At 44.9% G+C, this 23,638-nt stretch overlaps 1 protein-coding gene across 2 annotated transcripts in view; it reads right to left on the bottom strand.

The window, feature by feature from the left end:
* Positions 1–23,638, bottom strand: part of XPO5 (exportin 5) — a 404,361-nt gene that overhangs the window by 59,101 nt on the left and 321,622 nt on the right. For both annotated transcript variants that reach the window (XM_029592834.1, XM_029592835.1), the window contains 2 exons: positions 15,293–15,429; positions 10,457–10,554 (listed from right to left, as the gene is read on the bottom strand). In XM_029592834.1, the coding sequence (XP_029448694.1) occupies positions 10,457–10,554; positions 15,293–15,429 (235 nt within the window). The remainder of the gene's footprint in view (positions 1–10,456; positions 10,555–15,292; positions 15,430–23,638) is intronic.

Below are 23,638 nucleotides of genomic sequence, written 5' to 3'. Positions count from 1 at the left end.
GCTCTCCCCCAGCCTGCGGACACACTAACCCGGGAATATCAAGAGGGTACTACCCTCCGAGCCTGCCTCACACTAATCCCTAGCTGCGCAGCGCAAGACACTCACACAGACATTCACACAGACCGAAAGGCAGACAGAGGAGAGAAAGGAAGCATCCAATGATCTTGTCCCCTGTCCTACCTTACTCTTTATATTGTATTTTATTTTTTTAATTTTCCCAGGACCGAGAAAATAAAAACCGACCGGAGCAGGACCGCAGGTTATGCCTCTCAATCTGCTGGAGTCAGAGATTATACTGAAGGGTCGCAGGTGGCACACCAGTGTATATAGGGGGTGCTTTCAGTTTTCTCTCTGACTCCATCTGCTGGAGGGGAGGCATAACCCAGCTGTCTGGACTGATCCTGGTACGTACTGGGAATGGGGATTAAGGATTTGCGGGGTGGGGGAGGGATAAAGTATGTTGAGGGGATGACGTCTGGAGTGGGGGAAGTGGATGCGCGGGATGGAGTATGATTCCATGGTCGTATCGGGGCGTAGGTGGGGTGAGGTTACTGAGTTCAGGTACACAAGGAATGCTAAAGATAGTAAGCAGTAAGGGTGGCAACTAAAATGCTGGTGGTAAGAGGAGGAGTGAGCACAGGGAAAAGAGACTGTAAATATTCGATTTAACAGTATTATCAGCAGTCTTATCAGTATTATCAGCAGAGTAAGTAAGTAGTCAACTGGGATTTGATAATAGTTACAAATTATGGGAAATGGTAGTCCTGTATTAACTTTACATAACAACTTTCCTTTGCCGGCTGCAGACTCTGGCTGGCTCCGGCTGTCCATCTGTAGGAGGAAGGAAAGGGAACTGGTCGCATCAGATATCTCCCCCCTCAGCGGGTCAAGGATCTGGACAGATCCAGGGGTTTCCAACCCCTCCGCTCGTCCACTCCTTTACTTGAAAGGGTGGCCCCACAGGACCTACCAACCTTCAGGGAGGGTAGCCAGTCACCAAATCCTAAACCTATTTTTTAATTTTTTTTTTCTCAGACTGCAGGTTTTGCACCATCTTCCATCTGCTGGTGACAGAGAAATACTGACGGACTGCAGGTGGCACACCAGGTTATGTGACAGTGTCAGTGAAATTTTCTCTGTGTCCATCTGCTGGAAGGGAGGCAAAACCCAGGAGTCTGGGCTGATCTGGATATGTACAGGGAATCGAAGATGAATCAAGCTAATGTGAACTTTCTAAAACTGGAGAAACTTGCACAACCTTAAGGAGTCACTTGAAAATCTTTCATATATTTATGAACAAATTTGTGCCACATCTTTTGCAGAAAAGCATGGCTATCTTTGATTGGTGACAGGTTTTTCCTTTATCTGTGATGAAGTCATTTGCTCTGATTTAGGCGCATAATGTCAAGATTTGTGTGCTGAAGGGGACCGGTTCTTGGCCCGATAAGAATGGAACGAAAAAGTGGATTTCCTACTTTGGCATTTTGGTGACTCTGACCTCTCTTTCCGGAGGGGTACTCTTCTATCTGAACATGAGACTCAGCTGGGAGGAGCATCTCATACTTCAGTTTAAATTCCTGAAAATTCAGACCTCATGAGGACATTCTGCCACATGCAGTGCAATTACTTACATCATGTGAGGAGCCCAGGCAGCGAACACAGATGTTGTGGAGATTGACGCTAGCCATTTTGTGGCTTCATGTGGCATATAATTTAAAAGGCTGCTTTGCTGACATGATGAACTGTTAAGGGATTTTTGTGGGGTGTGGGCAGGAGGGGGAAGAGACTCAAAATTAAATAAAAAGAAGTAAATAACTAATATTATTGAATAAGAAAAATAAAAATCCCCCCCCCCCCCCCAAAATTCAGGTGGTTGTGAGAGAGCAGAAGTGCGTCCTTATGCATCAACAGAAATAAAATAACTTAGGAGAACTGCATATGGCTGATGCATGGGAACTCCCGCGCATGCTCAGAAAGGCTTCTATTTCTGAGTTCTGACAGCAAGTTTGTGATGGTGCCAGATGACATCTCGCTTGGGTGGCTGAATTGTTCCTGCTTGTTCATGGAGAAAGCAGAGTTACCTGTAACAGGTGCTTTCCAAGGACAGCAAGATGTTGGTCCTCACACATGGATGACATCATTAGATGGAGACCGGTATGGAAAACTTCTATCAAACAGGCCGATACAGTACAGTGCGCTCCGGCGGAGTGCACTGTTAACCCATATTTGAACGCGCGTTTTTGATGTGCTAGATTTACCCCTTATTCAGTAAGGGGTAATAGCGCGTCGAAAACGCGCGTTCAACTCCCCCAAAACTAATAGCGCCTGCAACATGCAAATGCATGTTGATAGTCCTATTAGTTATTCCCACGCAATTCAGTAAGTAAAATGTGCAGCCAAGCCACACATTTTACTTTCAGATATTAGCGCCTACCCAAAGGTCGGCGTTAATTTCTGCTGGCACTGATATTAAGTCAGAGGTCCCAAAAGTTAAAAATAATTAAAATTAAATTTAAAAAACATTTTTAAATCAGACCGTGGCTTGAAAACTGGACACTCAATTTTGCCGGTGTCCAGTTTCCGAACCCATGGCTGTCAGCGGGTTTGAGAACAGACGCCGGCAAAATTGAGCGTCGGCTGTCTCGTGACAGCTGCCACTCCTGTCAAAAAAGAGGCGTTAGGGACGCGCTAGTGTCCCTAGCGCCTCTTTTTACCACGGGCCCTAATTTGAATATTTTTTTTACTGAATCGCGTGCATAGGAGAGCGGCCTGTGCGCCTGCCGGGAGAGCAGGCGCTCGCCCGCGAATTTTACTGTATCGGCCAGAAAGTTTCCAAGACTTTTGACTAGGCATACTGAGCATGCCCAGCATGCCATATAGCAAATGTTGCTTACCTGTAACAGGTGTTCTCATAGGACAGCAGAATGTTAGTCCTCACATATGGGTGACATCCTGCTTGTCCTATGAGAAACCACGTACCTATGCAGGGTTCATTTTCAGTCTCGGAACATAGAATTGTAATTAAAACAAAAATTAGGAGAAACCCAACTCTGGCGGGGTGGCAGGCGGTTTTCGTAAAGACCAACATCCTGCTGTCCCTGGAGAACACCTGTTAAAGTTAAGCAACTATGCTTACTCCAAGGACACGCAGGATGGTAGTCCTCACACATGGGTGAATCCCTAGCTACAGGCTGCTCCCCAATACAACAAGGAACCAACAGACACCAACGGGCACAACAGTGCTGTTGGTAACAGAGGGGGAGACAACCTGAACCCAAAAAAACTGGTCCTAAGCAGGGAGATTTGGGTTCTACACCTCAAAGAGATTCCGAAGGACAGACTGGCCGAACCTACAGTCATGTCAGCCATCCCTATCCAGACAATAGTGAGATGCAAGTCTGTGGAAAGATTCGCAGCCTTGCAGATCTTCTCCATGGGAACTGCCCGCAAGTGGGCAACAGACGTTACCATGGCTCTGATAGAATGAACCTTGACATGACAAGATGCAGCCCCACCTGGGCATAACAGAAGGAGATGCAATCTGCTAGAAAATTGGAGAGTGTCTGATTGGCAATGGCAACTCTAAGGCTCGCTTGCAGTCCAATATGTGAAGTGCTTGCTTGCCTTGGTGCAAATGGGGCCTGGGAAAGAAAGTTGGCAGGACGATTGACTGGTTAAGATGGAAATCTGTCATTTTGTCATCCTTTATAAGTACAATACGAAGGGGGCAATTTTGTATATGAGCGAAATAATAGGAAATCATTTAAAGTCCGATATAAAGCCTGAACAAACCCTTACATACTAAATTAAGCCGTTCCCATATCGTGAGGATTTTAGGAATGAGAGTCCAGGAATGTCCTCAATTGTGATGGTTCAAAAAATATATAGTTGGAGTCCTGATATCTAATCAGACACTTACAAGGAAATCTTAAATCAAATTTTGCAGATGTATTTATATAACTTCATCTTTCATTTGCAAGAATTTCCTCTGACGATCCTGAGTTATTCTAGTGACATCCGGGAAGACCCATACTTTCTGACCATAAAAAAAGATGTTGATTGCGAAAAAAGAATTTCAGCACAGAATTCCTCAGTCAGAAAAGCAAAAGATACCAAGAGAGTGGCACACTCCTGAATATTCATTTCATGTGATAGTTCCGGAAAAAGTAAAAAAGACCACATCACAGAAACCCTAGCCGAGTTACACTGGCTACCAATCGAACAAAGAATTCAATACAAAACCCTCTGCATCATACATAAATTAATACACAACGAAAATGCAGATTGGCTTAACACTGCTCTCCGCGTTCACGTACCAAACAGAAATCTAAGATCAGCTAACAAAGCACTCCTTACAGTTCCATCAAAAAAAAAAAAGAAAGACTCACCCAAGTAAGAGAGAGAGCTCTGTCCCTAGCAGGACCCATACTGTGGAACACCATGCCTTTAGAGTTAAGGTTACAAAATGACAATAAATCCTTTCGAAAACACTTAAAAACCTGGCTATTTAAGCAAGCTTGTCAAAGAGTGGGGTAGTAGTGAAACCGGCGAAGTGCGAGGTAGGAACAAATGAAAATGAATATCAAACACACACCATCACAATCAATACGTGTGTAGCTGTATTTTATTCTATATTACTTTATCTTATCATCCATCACTATAAGATAAAGTGACACTTATAAAGTTAGTATTGCTTTAATGCCGGAAAAAATAAAAAAAACTCCAAACAGTATTGTATCACATTCCAATTATTTTATTTTAAAAAACTATGTACTGAACCGATATGGCACTTGTGTAAATTAATGTCTCAGCATCCCTATCTTTATGTACCTACTGTAAACCGTTGTGACGGAAGCTACTTAACGACGGTATAGAAAAGAGTTAAATAAAAAAAATAAAAACTGTGTAATATTCATTGATGAGCAAGAATCAGAACCTTGGGGGCCTTTAGGAGCCCCTTCTTCAGATTTAAACAGGTAATAAGCTCTAGTTATAACAGGAAGGGCCTCCTCTGGAAATTTAAGTAACTCAAATAACTCTTTAGCAGGTAACATCTTAATACAAGAAAATGTAATATTCTCAAATTGAAAAATAAATCTACTTTATTTGATATTTAATGCATGTAATATTAATCATGGTCATATTTCTGTTACAAGTGTACTTGTGTTATATATGAAAAATTCAACAAAAAAGTAAATAATAAAAATAAAAAAAAGAAGATGGAAATCTGTCACCACCTTAGGCAGGAACTTAGGAAGCGTGCGCAAGACCATTCTGTCAGGATAAAACTTTGTATAATGTGGGTAAGTCATTAAAGCCTGGAGCTCACTGACCCTGCACGCTGGAGTGACCGCCACCAAAAATATGACCTTCCAAGTCAGATACTTTAGGTCAGAGGTGTGCAGCGGCTCAAAAGGAGCTTTCGTCAGCTGAGCTAGTACCATGCTGAGGTCCCAAGACACAGCGGGAGGCCTTAGGGAAGGCTTCAACTGAAGCAGGCTCCGCATGAAATGGACAACTATAGGCTGTACAGAGATGGGCACACCTTCCACACCCTGGTGGTACGTGCCAATCGCACTCAGGTGAACCCTAACGGAATTGGACTTTAAGCCAGTTTCTGAGAGCTGCAGAAGGTAGTCAAGCAGTTTTTATGTAGGGCAGGAGAACGCACCTAGGGCCTTCTGCTCATAACACACAGAAAACCTCCTCTTTAGTCCATAGGACTTTCTAGAAGCCACAGGACCTGAAACACATCCTCAGAAAGATCAAGCGGCTGCAGGATTAACCTCTCAAACATCCAGGCTGTGAGCGACAGGGCCTGGAGGTTGGGATGCCGCAGCCTGCCCTGATCTTGAGTGATGAGATCTGGGGAAGTCCCCAGACTGATTGGTTTCCGGATAGACAACTCCCGCAGGACTGGAAACAAGACCTGTCTTGGCCAATGAGAGGCTATGAAGATCATAGTTCCTCTGTCCTCCCCAAACTTCGAGAGTCTTCGCCAGCAAGGGAATTAGAGGATAAGCGTACAGAAGACTCTTGCTCAATGACAGGCAAGGCCGTACGAGGCTGGTTTGCTGTCTGTCCTGTACAGGGAGCAGAGCAGAGTTACCTTCCTGTTCCAGGGAGATGCCAACAGCTCTACATCTGGGCTCCCCCAAAGGTGGAAGATCCAATTCACTACCTCCTGGTTCAGGGACCACTCATGTGGTCTGAAGGCAAGACTCAGTCTGTCCGCCACCATATTCTCTGTATCCGCCAGATACATTGCTCCGAGTACCATCCTGTGGGTCAGGGCTCATGATCAAATCTGGACTGCTTCCTGACACAGAGGTACAATCCCATACCTCCCTGCTTGATGACATACCACATCACTACTTGGTTGTCTTTTGAATGAGGACAACTTTGTTGGAGAGCCAATCTCTGAACTAGCAGGTGTCTGGACAGCTTGTACTGGAGCTCCAGGAAGTTGATCTGGCAACAGCTTTCCTGAGCAGACCAGATGCCTTGGGTGCGGAGCCTCTCTACATGAGCTTCTCAGCCCAGGGTGGATATATCCATGTATAGGACGATTTGTGTAGGACGACTCCGGAATTAGATCCCCTGTTCCAGACTGCAGAGTACCCACTACCAGGATAAAGAGTCCCAGAGAGACGGAGTGACTTGGATGCAAGCCTGGAGGTTTTGTGAGGCCTGGCACCACTGTAACCTCAGGGTCCACTGGGCTCTATGCATGGGTACATGTGCCAAGAGAGTGATACGGACGGTTGGGCCATGTGTAAACCTCAACAAGTGCTGTACCGACACCTGCTGGCTCTCTGCCGCTATGGATGCTGTGGTGACCAGTGAACAAGGCAGGAAGGTTTTTGTCTGCCCCGTGTCTAGCAGGGCTCCTATAAAGTCCAATTGAGGCGACAGTCTGAGATGGGATTTAAGGTAGTTGATGACGAACCCTAGTGACTCCAACACATGGATGGTCAAGCTCATTGACAGAACAGCCCCTACCTGAGATGTGCTCTTGACTAGCTAATCGTCCAGATAGGGAAGACATGCACTCCAAGCCTGTGAAGGTGCGCCATCATCACAGCCAGGCATTTTACAAAGACAAGAGGGGCTGATGCTAGCCCCTCAGCAACACACTGTACTGGAAATCTGTTTTACCACCACAAATTGGAAATACTTCCTGTGACTTGGGAAGATCTTGACATGGGTGTATGTGTCCTTTAGATCGAGGGAGCATAGCCAGTCCCTGCTTTGTAGAAGGGGGATTAAGGTACCCGGGGAAACCATCAAACTTTTTTATTTTTAGAAATTTGTTCAAGGCCCTTAGGTCTAGGATGGGACAGAGTCCTCTGTCCTCTTTGGAATCAGGAAATACCAGGAGTAGAATCCCTGTCCTCTCTGCCTTGGTGGAACAGGCTCGACTGCTCTGGCTCTTTAAGAGAGTGAAGAGCTTCACAAGCAGTACTTCCTGATATGCTACTGGCCCCTAAAACGGGCATGGAGGGCAATTTGGTGGGACAACCAACAGGTTTAATTTTTACCCTTGACGGACAATGAACAGAACCCACTGGTCTGAGGTTATACTGGGCCACCAGTTCGCGAAGAACTGTAGCCTGCCCCTGGCTGATGGATCCAGTATCTCAGGTACAGGCAATTGGCTTATGCTCATTCTCATTCAGTCAAAACCCCATCCTGGGAGTTGACAGAGGTGCTGGCTGGAGTTTGGGAGCTCTCTGCTGCCTGGGGCGTCTGTGGAAGCTCACATGCTGTTGATGGGAGTGAGGGGGTGGAGGATAGTATCTCCTCTGGTGATAGAAAGACTTCCTCTGGCCCTGCCTTGCCTACCTCCTGGATGAGTAGGATGGGTCTGGAGTGCCAGCGGAGAGCTGTTGGAGGCTCTCATGGTGGTCTTGCAACTGGGCCATCGCGTCCCTCACCCTATCTCCAAAGAGATTCTCTCCGTGCAAGGCACATCAGTGAGCCGTTCCTGAATCTCTGGATGAAGATCTGAGGCCTGCAGGCATGCCATTCTGCAGGCGCAGATTCCTGCTGCAGAGGCCCTCGCTGCTATTTTGAAAACATCTTCAGTCATCCATACCTCTTATTTTCTGCATTCCAGGCCCTTATGAACCAACGACTAGAGGGAGTCCTGCTGCTGCTAAGGCAGCTGCTCGGCTATCTCCTGCACCTGCTTCCAGCAGTCCTGCAAGTATTAACTCATATAGAGCTGGAAGGAGGCAATGTGAGCAATAAGCATGGCTGCCTGGAACGTTTTCCTCCCAAGAGCGTCTACCTCCCTATGGTCCTTCCCCAAAAGCATCGAGGAATGGGTCCGAGAGCTCTTGGCCCTCTTGAGGGTGGATTCGACGACCGATAGGTGGGGGAGCTGATGCTTATTGAATCCGATAGCTTTCTGAATGAATAAACCCCGTCCACCTTTCTGTTAACAGGTCGTATAGTGAGGGGGTATTCCCATATCCTTAACAGCAGCTCCTTAAGGATATTGTGCACTGGGACTGCCACGATCTCTCTGGGAGACTCCACAAACTGAAGGATCTCCAGCATCTTGTACCTGGCATCTTCCTCCATCAATAACCAAAAAGGAATGGTCTCTGCTATTACATGCACAAATCCTGGGAAGGATAAGTCCTCCAGTGGGAACCTCCTTTGCTCTTCTGGAGATGGTTCTGAAGGGAGACCCTCCGAGCCCTTGGAGAAGGACTCCGTATTATCCTCCCTCCAGGGATCATAGGCAGCTTTAACTTCACTGAAATTGACAGGGGATGGGGCCCTAAGTGCTCGGCCTTCGTCCAGAGGCTTATTCACCTGAAAAACCGGTGCATTCCCTGGCAAAGTTGGATGGGGGCAGCAGGCTGCTGGCTTAGTCAGAGCTTCCTCCTCCTTGGAACTGGCAACAACCACTATCGGTCAGGGGCAGCAACGATGTGCAAATGGGCATCAATGGCCTCCCGGGAACAGACATCAGCTGGGTCGGTAACACACCGATGAGCACACTGAGCCATTCCAGCAGCAGATCCAACATGGACAGGACTGGTGATGGTGCCGTCGGTGCCACAGGACTGATGGCCAGCACTGCCTGCTCCACTACCAGCTGAACTTGTCGCTCCAGCTCCTCCTCGAAAGTTGCCAAAGCCAACACAGGCAGGGAGGAAGAAGGGGTGGCCAGATGATCTTTGGATCTCCGAGGTGGATCGGTGACTGGTACTAGCACCGGTGGAGACTGTCACAGGCTCCGGCATCAATGGAGGATGGGCACTCCTTGCCACAGGAATGCTTTGGGGGCATCACTGCATGAGCCAGTGCATCCCTGTGCCCGGTACAGTGCATCGAAGGCAACTGCTGTCGATGCTTCCTTGGCTTTCCTCAGTTCTTGGCCCAGTTTTTCCTTGGTGCAGAGGTCGAAGAGGAACCTGACCTCGCAATCTGGAGGAGACAGAACATGGCTGGTCCTCCTATCCACCGGTGGCATCGACAGAACCGACGGTCCTGCCGACGTAGATGGCGTGGTGTCCACTGGTATGGCTCCAAGGTCCATCGGTACTGACACTGCCAATGCTGAAGTCGATGGCTCAGACTTTCCCAACTTGAAGAGTTTTTCCATCTTGTCGAGTTTGGCACAACGTTCCTTCGGGGTCATTTGGGTGCACTTGTGACAACCACGGACGTCATGCAATGCCCCCAGGCAGAGGACACAGATATCATGGGGTTCTGTGATAGACATGGTCCTCGGGCACTGGAGGCATCGCCAAAAATCAGTTGCGTCCATGACCGAAGTGAAAATCGAGGGACGCAAAATGACAATGATGATGGCGGGCAATGACTGGTGGGCACCAAGGCCACAGGGGATATCGAAGCAAAAGAAAATGCGAGAAACCTAAGGAGGTTACGAGAAAAACGAGGGACCCCATATTGAAGGAACGCAAAAAAGAAAAACCCCTGAAGAAATAAGGGAAACATGAGTTTTAATGAAAACAAGAGCCCACTCAAACCATGATGCAAAAGCTCCGCGGAAAATAACGGACTGAAGAGGGACCCTGCATGGACGTGTGGTATAGGGTATGCTCAGTATGCCAAGCCAAAGTTCTGGAAACTCTGACAGAGGTTTTCTGTGCCGGGCGCCATCTGATGATGTCACCCATGTGCGAGGACTACCATCCTGCTTGTCCTTGTAAAAAGTAGGGAAACAATTCTTAAACCTTGGCATGGTTACAAATTCAGTACTCAGAATTTTGGCACTTGAGATCACACAGACACCAGGATTGATTGTGAGAATGTCCAGACTATGGGACTGGGCACCACATTCCACAGAAAACTAGCAGGTGTCAGATTATATAGGCTATACCACTGGGTGCTAGTAAGTGCTGTACCACTGGGGAGAGGTCACCCTTGATTGCACATGCTGAATAACAATCTATGGAGAAAAAGCATTCCTTACCAGATGTAGGTAGGTAATAAGTGGTCCCAAGATTGGGGAGATGAGCGTTTCATAGTACTCTAGAGGACAGGAGAGCACTAGCGGTTTTACAAACACTCGTAAATAATCCAGTTAAGGAAAATGAAATACACACACACACACACACTATCATACTGACAAGAGGCGGGTGACACCTTATAGACTAACCAATTTATTGAGGCATGAGCTTCTGAAGAGACAGTCGTCTTGCTGCATCTGATGAAGTGGATTTTGTCCTCAAAAGTTCATGCCTCAATGAATTGGTTCAATCTAAGATGCCACCCGCCTCTAGTCATTTTTGCTACACCAGACTAACACAGCTTTCCCTCTGAAGATCGGGAATACTATCATACTATATCCTAATATATAACAAAGATTTATTTTGTTTAACTCCTTTGGCACCAAGGAATAAACTCAGAATAAAGCAAAGTCCCTATGCCATCCCTTCCTTCTAAGGACATACCCAATGTGTGCAACAGAACCACATAAGGTGAACATAACATGCATAATCCTCTGATTCAATATGTTGGTCAACAACAGAGCCACCCACCCTGGTCATTCTCCCTCCCAAGGAAAATGACAGTGGCACATAGCTGGTTAGGATGAAAAGACCACAGGTTTGTCAAGTCGTCTTTTTCACAGTTCTCAGCTGGTAATCCAGCGGCAGGTGGAAAAACCCTGTATATCTATAGCCAAATCTGCAATTCCTTCCCAGCTCAAAATCTGATTAGCTCAAGATTGCTGAATCAGTGATCTCACTAGCCTGTAGCTCTATCACTACCAGCCACTAATATCCATTTCCTATTAAAAAAAACAAAACAAAAAACAACCTGTTTCCATTTGATTTGATTTAGCATCCTTGGTCAACTTTTAATTAGGAATATACTTAAAGAACTTTCTTGGATTTGCAAAATATTCCTTTGTTATTAATTTTACCATGCTTATCACATTTTTATTGTACACACTGTAGGTTAGCAAGGCTTCCTCTATCCCTTCCTCTTTCAGTATTTTAAAACTCCCTTCTCTTTTCTCTTCAATGTCCTCCCAAAGGAGGCAGATGTAAAGTTCAGGCCTGATACGGAGGCAAACATCTTTGCTATGCACCTAATCTTTTCTCAAGAGTCTAATCTGCTGTACCTACCATCACATCATCAGAATGCTTCCAATGTCACATCCATACCAGACGGTTATTAAAATTCACTGAAGCTTTCTTTCTCCTGCTTTTGGTGTTTGCTTACCAAACTTTAGAATTTTATTATAAATCTTACCTGCTAATTCCTTTACTTGAATCCAGCCAGAGCAGTCCAGACACACAAATTTATGCTCCCCTACCAGCATATGGAGACTGAGAACAGGTGGTTTGCTGATGCCCTTACTGAGTCCCATGCAGACTTCATCCTGCCAGTATTCAAAATGACAATCACTCCCTCCCCCTACAAACCAGAGGTTTTGGAAGGAGAACAACTGAATCGAGCCTCCTCAACTGAAACTCAGTCTCTAAATTATGGATTTCAAGAACCCATTCCAAATTACCTGAATCAAAAAAAAAAAAAAAAAGCAACCAACTGGCAGTACCCAAGGAAAAGAAATTACATTTCTCCGATCTCTTCTTCCAAACAGACCAGTCCAAACACATGGGATGTACCTAAGCTATCCATCTGGGAGGTTCATTGCCAATCCGCTCTCAAGATGCCCGAGTTAAAAGCAGCATCTTCCCTGGCTCTAACATCCAGATGATAATGCTTTGAGAAGTAATGTAAGCAGGACTATGTAACTGCTCTACAAATCTCCACAGGAGAAACCAAATAGAACTCTGCCTATGAAGAAGCATATGCTCTAGTAGAACGTACCCTAATACTCTTGTGAAAAAACAAAGCTAGACCAGAGCCTTGGAAAGAAGATTTATTAGTTGATTATATACAGCCCGACTCTGGCCAAAGTTTCAACTTTTTTTTTAAAGCTGCATCAGGGGCTCTTAATTCAAGCTAATTAAAGAGTGCATCTCCGGGCACCATATATAGTTAACACAATAGCCACCTCCTGCACCTTCAAGGAATTCAGGGTTAAGCCCTTCAACAAATTTTTTCATAAAAGACCAAAATAGATACCACTGAAGATTTGCCACCACCAATCACTTGTCTACATACTAAGTCTCAAATATTCTCCAGACTCTCAGATATATCAGAAACATGGAAACTTTCTTGAACAGCAAAACAATAGATACTGTTCCCTCCAAGCAATCCATCCTAGTCAAACAAGCTCTCTTGAAGGCCATGCCGTAAGTCAAAACACAGACGGGTCCTCGTGAACTACTGGACCCTGAAGCAGCACAGCCGTGGACTAGGGCAACATTAAGAGCACTCCATCCAGAAGTCTCATCAAATCTGCTACCTAAGCTGCCTGGCACAGTCTTTACTCAGGTTGACCAATCATCTAGATACAGATGAACCAAAATCCCTTCTTGACATAGGGCTGCTGCTATCATTACAATCACCTTGGAAAAGGTTCTTGGAGCACTTGCAAGGCCAAATGGAAGACTAGAAACTGGAAATGACCTCCCAGGACTGCAACTTCCTTTTTTCAAAAATAAAAATATTTTGGTTTGTGTGGTTAAATTTGTATATAACAAGGTAACACCATAAAAGTGTCTGCAGTAAGACAGACAGATTGCAAGGCATAATCTTATGACATTCAGGATCCACTGCTCTGTAGTGATTTGGACCCATCTTCAATAAAATGCTGTTAGACCACTGTCTATTTGAGAGTCTGCAGTCTAGACCACTAAACCTTGGTTGGGAATTTTGAATATCATACCCAACTTCCCCTCTTGGCACCTCAAAGGCTGAAACCTGCTAAAGAGATAACATTATGTGGTTGAAGTCTTTTTCAGCCTATAATGCCTAGAATCCTGAAAATGACTTCTAGTCGAAATACTCCAAGAAGCCCATCTAGGCTTATCCTTGGGAAGCTTGGGAAACTCAAATGCAGAATCTTCCACCCAGTTTCTCAACCAAAGTAAGCATCGAGCATTGGTGGCATTAACAAGCTTCCGGTGCTGTCCCGGCCTCTCGTTCCTAGCTGGGGTCGCACCAAAGGTTTGCTGCTGATGCTGCCTTTTTATTTTTTTTTTCAATTTTATTCCCCTCATCTTCTTTGGATAACACAATCATACTCCCAGTCCTCTCAGCCTGTAATCTTAGGGCCATCTTCAAGGACTCTTTCTCCATCTCTACATGTCATTTCTTTCTTTATAAGATTACCAAAACCTGCCTCTTCCATTCTGAACATATTACCAGAGCCCTTATCCACTCTCTTATCACCTCCTACTTAGGCTACTGCAGTAGAGGAGGGGTGGAGTGGAATAGCCGTCTAGTGGTTGCAAGAGGTTGCAAACCAGGGAAGCCCAGGTTCAAATCCTGCTACCACTTGACCAAAGCAACAAGCTTTGATCAAGTCACGCACCCTCCATTGCCTCAGGTACAAACTTACGATTGTAAATCCACTGGGGACAGGGAAATATCTATAGTACCTGAATGTAATTCACTTTGAAGAGCCTGAAAAATGGAATATAAATTAAACCTTCTCCTCACAGGTTTCCCAGGGAACCATCTCTCCCCTCTACAATCTATCCAAAATTCATCTGCATAATTTATCTTTAGCTAGTCGCTACACCCAATTAACCCCTCTACCTGCAGTGAAAACATTGTCTTCCTATCCATTTCCACATACAGTTTAGGCTCATCTTACTCACGGATAAAAGCCTTCACTCTGTAGCTCCTGACTACTACTCTTCTATCTCTACACCCCACTCATCAGGCAAGTCAATATCTATGCCCTCCCCTCTACGCCAACTCCAGATTCCATGCTTTCCACCTAGCTTCACCGTATAATTGAAAGATTTTCCTGAGTTGGTGCATCATGCTCCCTCCCTTCTTGCTTTATTCAAAGAACACTTAAATCTTAACTCTTCATTATCCCACTTATAGAAATGAAACATAGAAACATAGAAATGACGGCAGAAGAAGACCAAATGGCCCATCTAGTCTGCCCAGCAGACTAGATGGGCTATTTGATTTTAATCATTTTCTTAATAAATGAAATTCTCCAAATCTGCCCTGTATGTTTGTCCTGATTACACTGAAAACCCTATTGAGCAGGGACTATATTAGGTACTTTTGCTACAGAAGTGATAAGTACTAGCAGTAGTATTCGCAGAATCCCAGAGGGGTTGCACCAGGCAGACCAGATTATTAACCAAGGGAGGGGTTGGGAAAGGGTGGGGGGAGAAACAAAGAAAGGAAAGTGGAGGAAGAATGGGGTTGAAGGAGAGGCCAAGGGGAAAGAGAAAAAGAGATTTCATCTACTGGCCAGCAAGTCCACCATTGGATTATCCCAATGCAGGTGCACCTCAATGCCTCCTGAAGTCCCCTTTTCCAAGGATATGCTCCACTGGGGAGGATCAGCCTCAAGGACTGTTGCCCCAAAAGCAGCCAAATTCTCTTCTAAATTCCTCTTCACCCACACTAGGCCTGGCTTCAGCTCTCAGCCCAGGATGCTTGCCTATCATCTGCTCCAGGCAGAGTAAAGAGAATACTGGCTGGCTAAGGTTGGCCCAGGACCCTATCAGGGGTGAATGTCAGCAAACCTCTTGTTCTGGTGCATGAACCCATGTGCCTGGGAAGATTTTCCTTCTCCCTGGATAAATTGCTGTTTGGGGATTATGCAGAGATTGGTTCCTTCTGTTTCTATGTTTGATTTAGTGGTACTCATATTTTTTCTGCCCTTTTGATATCCCCATTACTCTAACAGGAAGGATATGCAGCATGGGGCGCAGCCGATAGTCTGGGATGTTGTTCAGGTTGATGAAGGCAGAGTTGAGAAGCCGATCAGCCAGATTAGTGATGGTGTAGAAATCTTGCTGTATGGAGGGCCCTGCATTCCCCAGGATGTGGAAACTGTAATCACACAGAAGGCATCAGGAGGCAAATGTTAGAGAAGTTACCAGATACATAAGCAAAAGCACTGAAAAACTGTAAATGGAACTCCCTTTTCCCTTCTCCCAGGACTATACTACTACTGTCTTTTCACAGCAGACACCGCTTGTTGCTTTGATGGGAAGCAGAAAAACCTTTGCAGGCCCTGCTTCAATACTGTACCATTTCTACTATTCTCATTGATGTAACAAGGGCACACGATAAAGGGTAAAACACCATTTTGTTTTTGGCTTAGCAGTTTCCTGCTTTTTCATTTTTCTTCTAGCTCATTCAAATTTGTATCCTGCACATTTCCTAAGTTCAAGGCACACACATGCATAATATAAACAGAAACAAGAGCAAACAACAAAAAGTGCAGCTGTGGAACTACACATAAGTGTCAGGGAACTCAAGGTCTCAAACTACATTCAGAACCAGGACTGGGATTAAGCACTTTAAAGCCTTCATTTACAACTACTCAGGGATTTTCCCCCTATTTTAATAGACCATCCTTCTCACTGCTCCCAGTCCGGTCACTGCAACAACAATCCTGAGGCTGGAAGCCACACAGCAGTCTCCTTCTGGATCCATGTGTCATGGGCTGTAAATCTGGCCATCACACATCGCCCTTAATGACTGTGATTTCCTCTTCACCCCAGGCGCTGTGAGTGTTGCCTCTGCAGCAAACCCAGCCCCATTCAATCAGTGGTGCAGAAAAGCTGATCTGGGAATGGCACAGAGGACCCATTGCGTGGCAGCATGCAGCACTAGCAGGCACAGGATTGAGGGGTTCATTGGTGTTTTTTGAACTATTACTAGAACTTGATGAGTACAGCTCTACTGAAAAGTCAATATTTATCAGACACTGTGCCATGTGCTTCTCTGAAGCTACAGCCTCCCCGCCCTCTACCACACCCCCCCACCCTGCGTCAAACACCTATCCACCACACCTCCCCACTTCCTGCATCAGCCACCCTTTACCACATACAACCCATGTCACATTTCTCATCTCCCCCCCCCCCCAAAAAAAACCAACAATTATATAAAAATTAGGTCACATATAACAAGCAAACTCAATCATTCATAAACCTTTCTCCCTTCTTCCCTTACACATTTGCCATGGTGTCACCTTTTCTCAGTTTTCTCCACTATTATTAGCTTTCTATTGTTCCTTGCTCAGCAGCCTTTATCACATTTTTCTCTTCCTCTTTACACCTTCCTGATTGATGTTCATTATCCTCCTTCCCTGGCTCCTGTTAAGTGAAGGCCATAGCCATTAGCCAAACCTTGCTTTAAAGCTAATATAACTTTATTGGACCAAACGGAAAGCACATTAGTGTACAAGGTTTTGAAAGCCAAAATACCCATTAATATTAGTGCATTTGCTAAGACCTACCATCTATACGATTAATGCACTTGTGTAAAATGAGACGCAGCACTTTTGTAGCAGCAGGCCCTATTATAAGGAATGGGTACCCGGCAATCTTAGGGTGGAGAGCTGTGCGCAAGCAGTGTTAGGAAGAGACCGGAAGCACTGTTTGGGAGCAGATTATATAATCTGACATTTTATACAGGCACAACAATGGAGGATATTGACTAATGAGCAGGATTTTGAAGTTTGAAGGGAAGGTTTTCATCTGATATACATCTTATGTCTGTGCATTTTTGTAATTTCTGTGAATATTCATTGTACCCCACCTGGATTGTAAAATAGTGCAGGTAAAAAATGATTTTAAATAAAAGCTTTGAGCATAATCTGCCCTGAAAACTCAAACGTAATTTACAGCTAAACCTTCAAAGTCTACAAAAAGCAGCTAAGGACCAAAACTGACCTATCCAGAAATGTACATGTACAAAAGGTACATAGGTGGAGGATAAATGTGTGTAAATTCCAGGACCAGGAAAAAGGAGAAATTACTACTTACCTGATGATTTTGTTTTTCTTAGTGTAGACAGATGGACTTAGGACCAGTGAGTTATATGCTCTCCTGCCAGCAGATGGAGACAGAGCAAGCTGACGTCACAGTATTTATACTCCCTTCAGTGACATTAGCCTGCCAGAATCCTCTTCAAAAGCAACTGTGGACTGGGGATTGGCCACTGTTGGAAACAGGATGTTGGGCTTGATGGACCCTTGGTCTGACCCAGTAGGGTATGTTCTTATGATTAGCAAAAAACAATTATAAACAGTCAAAGATTACTGAACTCAACCAACAGGAAACACTGAACCCACGTAAAGAATATATGCACCCCAATCTAGGGACTGGATAAACACTTACTAGTAATCCCCTGGAACATGTAGCCCCACAGGAGGACCATTAACACAATCATTCGGCAGCCAAGGGCAGGAAGCAGAGTCCATCTTTCTACACTAAGGAAAACAAAATCATCACGTAAGTAGTAATTTCTCCTTTCCTAGCATGTAGACAGATGGACTCAGGATCAGTGGGAGGCTCCCTGTGGTCCAGTCAACATTGCACGTGCAAAGGCTGCGTCCTCCCGAGCCTGCACATCCAGATGATAATACCTGGAAAAAGTGTGCAAGAAGGACCGCATTGTAGCTTGGCAAATGTTGACGAGAGACAACAATCTAACCTCCATTCATGACACTGCCTGATCCCTAGTGGCATGAGCTCTAATCTTAGTAGGCAATTCTTTTCAGCATCCACATACACGGCCGTGACTACCTCCTTAATTAGGTGAGCTACTGTAGCCCGCAAAGCTAGTTCACCCTGCTTTTCTCCATCATGAAGGGCAAACGGACAATCCGTCTTTCGGAAAGGTTTAGAAACCTCCAGATACCGCAAGTGTCTCTTGAAATCCAAGGGACGCAACAGGCGATACTCTTCCACATCTCTTCCGTTAAACATAGACAGCAAGGAAATGGACTGATTTAAGTGAAAATCCGAGACCACTTTAGGCAAGAAAGAGGAAACAGTACGCAACTGTATCACCCCTGGAGTTACCCGAAGGAATGCTCCCAGTAAGACAAGGCCTGCAGCTTGGAAATTCGACGCACAGAACATGTTGCCACCAGAAACACGGCTTTCAAGATCAACAACTGCAAGGATCAGAAAGGTCTCCCAGTAGGAGACCATGACCCTGGTGTAGCAGGAAGTGATCCTGTAGCAAGGACCTGCTCTCCAGGTGATGTATTCTCCTCTCGCACTGAGGACAAGTCTCCCAGGGCTACTGCCCAGGAGGGAAGGGTTAGGTCGGCCGTCATAGTTGGTGATTCGATTATTAGGAATGTAGATAGCTGGGTGGCTGGTGGGCGTGAGGATCGCCTGGTAACTTGCCTGCCTGGTGAGAAGGTGGCAGACCTCACGCGTCACCTAGATAGGATTATAGACAGTGCTGGGGAGGAGCCAGCTGTCGTGGTACATGTGGGCACCAACGACATAGGAAAATGTGGGAGAGAGGTTCTGTAAGCCAAATTTAGGATTTTAGGTAGGAAGCTGAAATCCAGAACCTCCAGGGTGGCATTCTCTGAAATGCTTCCCGTTCCACATGCAGGTTCCCAGAGGCAGGCAGAGCTCCAGAGTTTCAATGCGTGGATGAGACGATGGTGCAGGGAAGAGGGATTCAGCTTTGTAAGGAACTGGGGAAACTTTTGGGGAAAGGGGAGACTTTTCCGAAAGGATGGGCTCCACCTTAACTAGAGTGGAACCAAGCTGCTGGCACTAACTTTCAAAAAGGATATATAGCAGCTTTTAAACTAGAACAAGGGGGAAAGCCAACAGTCACTCAGCAGTGCATGGTTCGGAGAAATGTTCCCTTGAAGGATACTAATAAAACAGGAGAGTTAGGGCATCCCAACAGAGAGGTTCCATTAAAAGCAAACATCCATGTGCTTATATGTAAAAAAATCACTGAAGCTAATGATTTCCAAATTATCCCCAACAACTGAAAAGCAGGTTAATACAAACAAAAAACACACTTTGAAATGTCTGTATGCCAATGCCAGAAGTCTAAGAAGTAAGATGGGAGAGTTAGAGTGTATAGCAGCAAATGATGAGATTGACATAATTGGCATCACAGAGACTTGGTGGAAGGAGGATAACCAATGGGACAGTGCTATATCAGGGTACAAATTATATCGCAATGACAGGGAGGATCAACTTGGTGGGGGTGTGGCACTTTATGTCCGGGAGGATATAGAGTCCAACAGGATAAAGATCATACAAGAGACTAAATGCTCAGAAGAATCTATATGGGTAGAAATCCCGTGTGTGTTGGGTAACAGTATAGTGATAGGAGTATACTGCCATCCACCTGGACAAAATGGTCAGACAGATGATGAAATGCTAAGAGAAATCAGGGAAGCAAACCAATTTGGCAGTGCAATAATGGGAGATTTCAATTACCCCAGTATTGACTGGCTAAATGTAACATCAGGACTTGCTAGAGACTTAAAGTTCCTGGATGTAATAAATGACTGCTTCATGGAGCAATTGGTTCAGGAACCAACAAGAGAGGGAAAATTTTAGATTTAATTCTTAGTGGAATGCAGGATTTGGTGAGAGAGGTAACAGTGGTGGGGCCACTTGGCAACAGTGATCATAACATGATCAAATTTAAACTAATAACTGGAAGGGAGACAATAAGTAAATCTGCAGCTCAAACACTAAACTTTCAAAAGGGAAACTTTGATAAAATGAGGAAAAGAGTTAGAAAAAAAGTGAAAGGTGCAGCTGCAAAGGTTAAAAGTGTTCAACAGGCATGGACATTGTTTAAAAATACAATCCTAGAGGCGCAGTCCATATGTATTCCACACATTAAGAAAGGTGGAAGGAAGGCAAAACGATTACCGTCATGGTTAAAAGGTGAGGTGAAAGAGGTTATTTTAGCCAAAAAAAATCCTTCAAAAATTGGAAGAAGGATTCATCTGAAGAAAGTAGGATAAAACATAAGCATTGTCAGGTTAAATGTAAAACATTGATAAGACAGGCAAAGAGAGAATCTGAATTGAAGTTGGCCATGGAGGCAAAAACTCATAATAACAACTTTTTAAAATATATCCGAAGCAAGAAACCTGTGAGGGAGTCGGTAGGACCATTAGATGACTGAGGGGTTAAAGGGGCTCTTAGGGAAGATAAGGCCATTGCAGAAAGACTAAATTAATTCTTTGCTTCCGTGTTTACTAATGAGGATGTTGGGGAGATACTAGTTCCGGAGATGGTTTTCAGGAGAGATGAGTCAGACGAACTGAATGAAATCACTGTGAACCTGGAAGATGTAGTAGGCCAGATTGACAAACTAAAGAGTAGCAAATAATCTGGACCGGATAGTATGCATCCTAGGTTACTGAAGGAATTAAAAAATTAAATTTCTGATCTATTAGTTAAAATTTGTAACCTATCATTAAAATCATCCATTGTACCTGAAGACTGGAGGGTGGCTAATGTAACCCCAATATTTAAAAAAGGCTCCAGGGGCGATCCGGGTAACTATAGACCAGTGAGCCTGACTTCAGTGCCGGGAAAAATAGTGGAAACTATTCTCAGGATCAAAATCGTAGAGCATATAGAAAAACATGTTTTAATGGAACACAGTCAACATGGATTTACCCAAGGGAAGTCTTGCCTAACAAATCTGCTTCATTTTTTTGACGGGGTTAATAAACATGTGGATAAAGGTGAACCGGTAGATGTAGTGTATTTGGATTTTCAGAAGGCGATTGACAAAGTCCCTCATGAGAGGCTTCTAAGAAAACTAAAAAGTCATGGGATAGGAGGTGATGTCCTATCGTGGATTACAAACTGGTTAAAAGACAGGAACCAGAGAGTAGGATTAAATTGTCAATTTTCTCAGTGGAAAAGGGTAAACAGTGGAGTGCCTCAGGGATCTGTACTTGGACCGGTGCTTTTCAATATATATATAAATGATCTGGAAAGGAATACGACGAGTGAGGTTATCAAATTTTCGCCAACCCGAAAGGAAGGGTGCAAAACTGAAAGTGCTTCCCCAGAATCATGAATTGAAGAAACCGCAGGGATCTGGTCTAATTACTAAATGTAGATATGCCTCCCTCAAGTCTAGGGACACAGGAACTCTCCTTTGTGTACTGCTGCTATGACCGAGCACAGAGTCTCCATCCGAAACCGGCATATCCTGAGGGTTGCATTTACCTTTTTTAAATCCAAAATCGGTCTGAAGGTTCCCTCCTTTTTAGTGCCACAAAATAAATAGAAACATAGAAACATAGAAATGATGGCAGAAGAAGACCAAACGGCCCATCCATTCTGCCCAGCAAGCTTCGCACATTTTTTTCTCATACTTATCTGTTTCTCTTAGCTCTTTGGTTCTATTTCCCTTCCACCCCCACCATTAATGTAGAGAGCAGTGATGGAGCTGCATCCAAGTGAAATATCAAGCTTGATTAGTTAGGGGTAGTAGGGGAAGTAACCGCCGCAATAAGCAAGCTACACCCATGCTTATTTGTTTTACCTAGACTATGTTATTCAGCCCTTATTGGTTGTTTTTCTTCTCCCCTGCCGTTGAAGCAGAGAGCTATGCTGGATATGCGTGAAGTATCAGTTTTTCTTCTCCCCTGCCGTTGAAGCAGAGAGCTATGCTGGATATGCGTGAAGTATCAGTTTTTCTTCTCCCCTGCCGTTGAAGCAGAGAGCTATGCTGGAAATGCATTGAAAGTGAAGTATCAGGCTTATTTGGTTTGGGGTAGTAACCGCCGTAACAAGCCAGCTACTCCCCGCTTTGTGAGTGCGAATCCTTTTTTCTTCTCCCCTGCCGTTGAAGCAGAGAGCTATGCTGGATATGCGTGAAGTATCAGTTTTTCTTCTCCCCTGCCGTTGAAGCAGAGAGCTATGCTGGATATGCGTGAAGTATCAGTTTTTCTTTTCCCCTGCCGTTGAAGCAGAGAGCTATGCTGGATATGCGTGAAGTATCAGTTTTTCTTCTCCCCTGCCGTTGAAGCAGAGAATAGAGTACCTTTCTGTTATCTGTTCCTCTGGAGGATCAGGAACTATAGCTCCCAGATGCTACACATGGTCCATGGTCCCCTGAACTGCCAGCTTCTTGGTGTGAGGGGTGCATAGACAAAGCAGATGATCAAATTCTAATGCATAGGCGTCTCTCATCACACTTAGGACCCAACTAGTCCGTTGTAATTTTTGATCCATTCCTCGTAAAGAGAGTCAAATAACCCTTGACGGCTGGAATGAGAGTGGACTGGCCTCACTTTATTATGACTTGGCTCCTCCAAGATTGGCTTCGGTCCACCATGAAAGGCCTGCCCGAGCTCTGTCTTTGTGGTTCTGAAGAGACTTTATTTTGGTGAAATCTCTATTATTATTCTGAAAATGGGAACGGGTTGGAAAGGATCTCCTTCCATTCTCTGGCCTGTCCTTTGGACATTCCGAGATGCATTACCAGTTACTCCAAGTCTTCTCCCAACAGGAGTTTGCCCTTGAATGAGAGAGCTCCTGTGACTTGGACTAGTCATCAGCCGACCAGTTTCTCAACAAAAGTAGTCTCCAGGCAGACACCACCTACATCAATCCTGGAAGGCATTCCAATTAGGTCATACAGGGAATCCGCCACATATGCTACAGCTGTCTCCAACAGCGCTGCTGCAGAAGTAGACACCTTTGCCTGCAAGTGTTGGACCCAACGCAAGCAAGCTCTTTGCATAAAGCTACTGTAAACAGCAGCACATATATCTAAAGCTGAAACCTCAAATATTCTCTTGAGATGGACTTCCAGCTTCTAGTCCTGAACATTCTTCAGCATGGCTGAGCCAACTACCAGAATGGTGGTCTTCTTGGTCACTACCAATACTGAAGCATCCACCTTTGAAAGCGTCAAAAGCTAGAGCATTTCTTCAGGCAATGGATATAATTTAGCCATAGCTCTACCAATCTTCAAGCTGGTCTCAGGAATGTCCCACTCCCTGACCACTAATTTCCTCACCGACTTAGCGAATGGAAAAGTCTTTGCCGGATCTCTCAAACCAACCAGGACGAGGTCCACTCCTTTTTGATCAGACTCTTCATGTGGAATCTTGATACCCAGCTCCTTAAGAACATGTGCAATCAAGGGCCAGAGTTCTTCCTTACAGAAAAGATGTACCACCTTAGAATCATCCTCTTTGGCAACTGGCATCTCCTCTGGACCATCCTCCGGCCCAGACAAGTCCGGAGTAGGCCCTGCCCCAGGAGAGACATCTGGT

The sequence above is a fragment of the Rhinatrema bivittatum genome, chromosome 3 (genome assembly GCF_901001135.1).
Source record: "Rhinatrema bivittatum chromosome 3, aRhiBiv1.1, whole genome shotgun sequence".
NCBI classification, from domain to species: Eukaryota; Metazoa; Chordata; class Amphibia; order Gymnophiona; family Rhinatrematidae; genus Rhinatrema; species Rhinatrema bivittatum.
Note: the sequence above shows the minus strand (reverse complement) of the source record. Positions and strands in the feature narration are given on the sequence as shown.